Source organism: Macadamia integrifolia, chromosome 12, assembly GCF_013358625.1.
Source record: "Macadamia integrifolia cultivar HAES 741 chromosome 12, SCU_Mint_v3, whole genome shotgun sequence".
Classification (NCBI taxonomy): domain Eukaryota; kingdom Viridiplantae; phylum Streptophyta; class Magnoliopsida; order Proteales; family Proteaceae; genus Macadamia; species Macadamia integrifolia.
The window spans coordinates 5484506-5492217 of record NC_056568.1 but is presented as its reverse complement, the minus strand read 5'-3'; the positions used below and the strand labels follow the sequence as shown (position 1 = coordinate 5492217).

General features: G+C 37.0%; 1 protein-coding gene across 1 annotated transcript in view; it reads left to right on the top strand.

Annotated features, from left to right (window-relative positions):
• Window positions 1-833: 833 nt before the first annotated feature.
• The window catches only part of LOC122057501, a gene marked incomplete at its 5' end in the record, with an annotated part of 11011 nt that continues 4132 nt past the window's right edge, over window positions 834-7712 (top strand). Inside the window, 4 exon segments of the mRNA XM_042619620.1 lie at window positions 834-903; window positions 4814-4894; window positions 5237-5338; window positions 7021-7142. Of these exon segments, the coding sequence (XP_042475554.1) occupies window positions 834-903; window positions 4814-4894; window positions 5237-5338; window positions 7021-7142 (375 nt within the window).

Genomic DNA, 7712 nt, shown 5'->3' with positions numbered 1-7712 from the left:
TCTAATCTGAAAAAAATATTCAGACAACAAAGAGGACTTAAACCAACCTGCCTCCAGCTTAGATGGATGGCTAAACCTCTAAACTCTATTACTTAATGACTAAACAACTCACAGAACCTGTATCTATGGATAGATAATGACCTTCAAATAGAATCATGCCTATCCAACCAAGTTATGGCCTCATGGGCTGCATCACAGCAATACTAAAATAAGTAAAACTGTATTTAGTATACTTAAGAATTTTGGGCTTACTAAAAATGGTAAAATTTGGGATTTATATTACAATAGAAGGTAAAGATTGGATTGCTAAAAACAGCAAATCAACAAAGATATACCATAAAGATTCCTAGATTCCCCCCCATCCCTGCCCAAAAATAAAAAAGAAGCTTTCGCATCACCTACCTGGGCAGCAGAAGCTGGAGGTTTATTGCAAAGTATTCTGGTTCAATCAATGTTTACTATCTTCCCAAAAATAAAAATGTTTACCATCCTTCTTTGCACTTAAAATTTCGAAGTGCTTGGTCTTATTGAAATATCTATCATCTTTAATGTCCTACAATGGCTTTTCACGTAGGAGAGTTTTGATGACCTGGAATTCTCATGCTTTATGTCTAAATCATTTGCTGTATGCCTGTGGAAGGTTGCTTTAACCACAGTTTTAAATTCTAAGAGCTGATTGGTGTTCAAAATATGTCGGAGTGGCGATGATTCTGAGAACAACTTCCTGAATATAATATTTGATGTTTCTTCTGTGGCATGACTTTTTTCTCAAATATCATTTATTAGGATTATCATATAAAATTGAAATTGAACATGGATCCTGATCTTTGCAGAGCTGAAGAGCTGGAGACAGCACTAATGGAGATGGTCAAGCAGGATAATCGGCGGCAACTAAGTGCAAAGGTATATCTGAAGCATGTTCAGATGAGATAATTATTGGTCCTATGTTCAATGTTCCAGTTTATAGGTCATCATGTTAAATTTGGAAGAACCATGTAGTCTCTTGCCTAAATCCTAGAAACACAGCATGATTCCACTTGACATTTCTGTCTGTTCGTACATTTGTCTTGCTGTGCATATTTATGTAGACTTCATTAAGCTCTTTGGACATGTTTTGGGCCCTTTGGCCATCTTTAGCTCCAAGTACTTTTCTTCACAAGTACATTATTATACTTCCTGGAAAATACATTAAATGTATTGAAGTGTCCCATCCTGGCTGGTCAATGGACATGAGGCTGACAATCACTTTAAATGTAGGAGCAAGCTAAGTTAATTTTGCTGGCTGGCTAACAGCCATGTCAACTGCTCTGGTTTAATTGGGGCATGGACCTGCATAAAAATCAGTCAATTTGATCATGGGAGCTACAAGGGTTTAGAGGCTGGCTGTAGTAAATAAACTAGATTTTGGTGTTTAAATGATGGCAGAAACAGATGGTTCATTGATAGTTTTACATTTTTTATAATCATAAGGGTTGAAGGTGTAGAAGGATTTTGGTTCTGTAATGTGTTCCTGAAATGGATAAAAGGCACTGGCCATGGCGCAGGTACAGTTTTAGAGGAATTGAACTGAATTTTGAATAGATTAAAGGTAGCCAACTGCTATCTAGTGTTTCTATGGGTTTATTGTTGGAATGAGGTGAAAGCTTGATGTATTGTTGAAATTGGTATCTGGAATGGTTGGAGTTTCTGATTGTAGTTTATGAGGAAACAGGAATGAATCTGGTGGTGGTGCCTCCAGGGGGGGGGGGGTAGGTAGACTAAACCCTTGGTTCAGAATTACCAATACAGGATCACAAGTAACCCTAAAACCATGGTTCTAAATCTTGGCAGGTTTCGGAAGTTTTGGCCAAAATTTTGACCGGAATTGAATGGCGAGTTTTTTTATTTTACCCCCAATTCTAAGTGCAGAAATGGGTTATGCCAAGTTTTGGTAGTTTCAGCCCAACCCTGAGATTTTGAACCTTGCCTAAAACTACTAGTATAACAAAACCCCCAAACACTGCAACGTTTCAATGGTTGGGTTGAAGCCAATAAGCAAATAACCAAATCTAGAAACAAAAGTGGACAGATTTGGGAGATTTTAATATTCTATAACCTGGAAGATCCAAGTTTTGATCTGCCTGAAACCCTGGTCGAATGCCTCTTTTAGGAAGACCTTTGACACCTCAAAAGAGGGTGATGATCTGCTGACCAGATCTCTGATGACATCTTCATTCGATCTCATCAACTTAACGCCCAAAATAGGTCTGCCGCAAGGTTTTGCTGGTGGTTATTTTGCTGGGATTTTAATGCCTCAAACGATAGTATTGAACCAGCAATAACAGTAGAATAAAACACTTCAAATCTTTATATCAAAAAATCCTCCAAGAAGCTTGAAAAATAACAGAAGAAATCAATACTTGAAGGAAAACTGAGCATATAGAGAGGAGGAATGTGACCTATAGTTTCCCACCACTAACCTTGAATCGCACCCTTTACTGATTCTCACAGCAGCTCCATTGAAGAAGACAAGTTTTTCTTTCATTTATAGATTTTGGGGAGCTCTGGGCTCTTACAAGTTTTAAATGAAACTTAGTAGAAATTGGGTTTCCTAATAGGAAACTGAAAGGCAGTAATAGACCTGTTAGGAAACTGAAATTAAAAACAAAAAAGGGGCTCTCCAATGTGGGGGAGTTCTATTACAACTTAACTCCTAGTTGATAGCTAACAAAAAGAACTTGAAACAAAGGAAATAACTACCCCACGATGTGTCTGGTGGACCCAGCCGGCAGCTACTTAAAACAGGCAACTAAGCCCTGTTTGGCAGAACGTAAGAATGGCCTCTTAAGGCCTGTTTGTCTTTATGCTTCTGTCAGGATGATGTTATAAACTCCCCTGCTTCAGAATCAGCAAACATAGTGAGTGAAAATTGAAAAATAGGAGAAGAAATAACTTGCTCAAATCAGTCTAGTACAACTTTCAGAATCCTTCCTTGGTTATGAAAATATTGAACCTGCTACGGGATTTTGGTAGAACTACCCATAAAGCAAGCAAAATATATCCATTAATTTATGATAAAGAAGTATTGGAAAGCGTAAATAAAGGTCCTGCACATTATGGATTTCTTGTGCATCAATTCTAACTTCTACTTTATGACTTAACTATGTAAATGATCTTGAGACAACTCAGTACCATGTTTTGAAAATGATTTACAATACAAAAATGGAGTGAGAAATAATATAAATTCGCGAAATCTAATTCTGTTAACAAATGAAATATGTTATGAACAAAGAGGATCCCTGTTGAATTGCCTGTGTAGAATCTGAATAACTCAGTACCTGTCATCTTAGTTCAGTGGACAATCATTTCAAAAATCTCCTCCCATTATTGAATTTTGCAAGGGCGAGCTTGTGCTCATCCAAAGTGCTAGTGAAGGCTTTACCACCCTCCCACCAGGAGCCCCCTCTTCTGGTTGCAAACACGGATGACCCTTTAGATGCTTCCTAATAATTCAATCTCTTGCACACCTGCTATGCAGGAAGTCCTGTAAGATTATATCAGAGGTGCAGCGCGTAGAGTAAAATAAAATTTTAATATGTACAGTGAAGTAAGCCGAAAAAAGAAAGAAAATATGAAAGAGAATTTTCAGTGCAGTGTTTGGAAATGAAGTTTATGTAGAGTGGCATGATAAACATGTGTGGACAACACATAGAAATTAGGAGTTGTAAAATTTTCAGTTGTATTATTGCAGAAAGTGAACATCATTTGAAGTAAAATATTACCCAATAAGAAAACAAAAGTGTAGGGGCCTCATAACAATATGCATTACAACTAAGCATATGGAAATTGATAAAAAATTTAATATATATATATATACATATATATTTACTCAAATCTCATTTTCACCTATCTCATTTTACTTTACTGATAAAAGTTTTTTACTTCACTACACATCCAGCCAAACAGGGCCTTACAATGTGGTATCATTTGGCTAACTATTTATCAAGTTAATGAATTTCCTGATTTATTGGCTATCTATGTCAGATACCCATGGTCTAGGGTTCTTCTAATCCGATACTTCATGTTTTAGTTTCATCTTTTGATGTTTTTATGATATTGGAAGCTGATTACAGGTATATTGATTGAATGAGAATACTACTGAAATAATGTCACATAATTTCTCTGATATTCAATTATTATGGAGGCTATTTTGAGCTAGATGAGAGCCGATGTGTCCATTCTGATCATTCAGTAGATGGGGGTCCCAAAGGATCCCAATACAAAATTTCATGGCTCAACTCAACTACACTGCTTGTATTTGACTCTCCATTGTATTTTCAGCTGTCAATCATTTTTCAGGTTGTTAACTTTCACTGCTTTTCAAAGCTTTCTTCTGCCATTGGCAAAGTGCCTTTGGGCTGACGTGGACATGTATACAGAGTTTGAGCACCTACAAATTGCTATGTGGCAGATTTGACCCAGCTTAGGGAATAGTGTCTGAGCATTGGCTGCCATGCATCTTAATCATCTCAGAACTGTGTTCAAGTGATTTCTTTGGTTTAAATCATATGTTTAGAATCGTTGCTCATTTTTTCATTTTACTATTGAGGACCCATGTTTGACCTCTTCATTACGTTTTCTTTCCATGGTTTGGATTGTTAAGAGGATGTTGATTTTTTTTGGAAAACAACTTACTGGCCCTTTTTCCAAGAAAAGATATTCTAATCTGGAATGGTGCCATTCTGTGCAGTTGTTGATTCTTTTCTCGCTTATCAGAAAATCTCATTTATTTTTATTGCATAGAAGATCAGAGTATCAATTTTCTTCTGTACAGGTCGAACAGTTGGAGCAAGAGGTAGCTGAACTACGGCAGGCACTTGCAGATAAGCAGGAACAAGAACGTGCGATGCTTCAGGTTTTGATTCTTCCTCGTGTCTGTTGTCCATTTGTGTACGATGTTACATAGATGCAAGGAGCCATTTGAATTTGGATTCAATTATAGGACTCGCTCAACATCCCTTTTTTACTCGTTTTGTGTTGGTATTTTCTTTCGATTTCCGTGGTTTAAAATACACCAAGAAGAAAACTTGAATGACGCTCAAATGTTGCCTGGTGAATTTGTTTTGTGCATTCTAAACTCCTTTCCCTTTCTGGCAACTAAAGAATTATCTTTTCCTTTTTCAGTTGTCTTGTCCAGCTCTAAGCCTATTTGCTAATTTTCAGAGTCAATTCACTATTGAATCAAATTTTGACACAGGTCCTAATGCGGGTGGAGCAAGAACAAAAGGTGACTGAAGATGCTCGTAGATTTGCTGAACAAGATGCAGCTGCTCAGAGATATGCTGCTAATGTCCTTCAGGTTCCTTTTTCTTTTATGTACTGGTGGCGTTTACCATGTGAATTTATGTGCTTATCATGGGAGGGATTTACCTGCATAACTCTGATTAAAAGGGATGATGAAACTTATGCTATTTTTCACAGATTTTTGGAAATACTATCTCATATTCCGTAGAGAAAATAAGACAAGTTTTTAAAGTAAAAACTCAAGCAGTTGCATGTTATTAAAATGGTGCATAAATCTTTTAGTTTTCTTTGAACTGTAGCTTGTCTAATGAACCTTTCATAATAATGGAGATATGGAAATGGACAACAAGATAGGAAGTATCTATTTTCAGTTTATGGTAGTTGATGTAGGATGGACAAGGAAGAATCCTACGGAAAGGACATATTGAGATAAGTTGGCTTGGGGAAAATTTTGGCAATTCTGAACATGTTCCCTTTAAATATTGGCCCACCCTGCCGAGCTTCCAAGGGACTTGTCCATGTCGTAAGCTAATCAGACCTGAACCTGGCGAATGTTGGCCTTAGGAACTTTTTCTACGCTGGACAAAAAAAACCCTAACCAATTGGGTGATCAGGAAGGTGTTGGGTTTGATCTGCCACATTGTCATCCCTATATATTATAGAAGTAGCAGGCTACATGTGAGTAATGAGGCAATGTATTTCTTAGCCTCTTAGGGGGGAGAATACACGGGAAAGGAGAAGAGTGTAAAGAAAAAGAGAGGGTGAAAGAGGTAATGCTATATGATCTTTCTAACCAACAACAGAAGTTATAGTGTTTGAAATAAAATTTTAGAGTGAGAGTTGGGTTTAAAATCAGACAGTGATCTTGTGAATGAGGTTTTCTGAGAAACTGGTGAAGTGAGAACTCTGGTAGAAAAAAGAACATGAAAAGGAATGTCAAGATTAGTGAAGATAAATTTCCATACATGTTAAGAGAGCCTTGCTACAATTAAAATTTTCTTAATCTCCAATTATGTGCATGTTCTTCACCAAAAGGGAAAACAGAAAAAATATTTCAATGTTTCAGAGTTGCTACACTATATTTAAGTTCTCATGAATACTCCACCTAAAATTAGAAATCCCAAATACTGTAAATTACCCTTCTCATCCATGTATTTTAAATAGCAAGAATAGAAGAGAACTAAATTGACCTAGAAAAGTAGAATCAGATGTATTACTAGTAAATAATAGATCTACTAAAAATATAGAGTTAACATTCGACCCTAAGTGCCCTCAAGGAAGACCATGGTTATAATATTAACTCAATAAAAAGAAACAAAATTGTCCCCTTTTTTATGACATTTGAAGATAGCCTCAAAGTAGATCCATGATTGCTAAGTCTTTTTTGCTTCCCTGGTTACTCATCAGTAATTCTGTTTCTTGGTCACAAATGATTTCAGTGCTGTCCACAATGCTCCTGCTTGCAAATTCATTAATGTTTGTTTTTCTTTCCAATCTATAATTTTAAGCATGACAACCATTGTTTCTTCTTCCATTTCCCTTGTAGCTGTATACCAAGAGATGCTTAGCCTTGTTGTTCTTTGTTCATGGTTTCCATTTGTAGTTTGCTAGGGTTCTGTGGCTTCAAGTCCTCCAGCACTCCAGCTGTACCAAACCGAGATTTCCAGACACAGTGTCTTCTATAATATTCTGCTCTTTATGTTTTATCCGGTCTTACAAGAGTCAGACGGATTGCAGGAAAAATATGAAGGGGCCATGGCGTCACTTGCACAAATGGAGAAGCGGGCAATTATGGCAGAAACAATGCTAGAAGCTACCTTGCAATATCAATCTGGCCAAGTTAAAGCACAATCTCCTAGGTACTTACAATGTGAATATATTATGCTCTGTATCTGATGTAGATACAATTGCACTTACCTGGTTGGACCAACAGGACCCGTTGTGGAAGCCAAGGGCCAAGAAGAACCGGTCCAGCCCAGGTTTTTGGTCCAACAAGGGCTGGTAGTAGTTAGTTTACATTATGCCTTTTATTTGTCTTTGAGTAGGATACGTAGGAGGTAGAGAAGTAGGTTTCAGTTTTGGAGTCTAAGTAGGAGTATTTTATTTTCCCTTTATATACTTGCATAACTCAATGTTTGATTTTTAGAGTGAATTTAATTTAATAGAATTTAGATTAGTGAATTTGTGTGTTGCTGTGATCCCTTCCCCCTCTTTATGCAATTTTCCCTCTCTTCCCCAAGGCTGCTCCATCAATTTGGTATCAAAGCTAAAGGTCCTCATTCCACATTCCATCTTCTTCCCTTCCATATTCTCTGTTTCGGTTCCACGAGACAAAAAAAAAAAAAAAAAAAAAATCGATTCTGTCTTCTCTGTGGGCAGAATTGACCCCTTCTGTACCAACCCCCTTCTTTCTCCCAACTTTCTCTGAT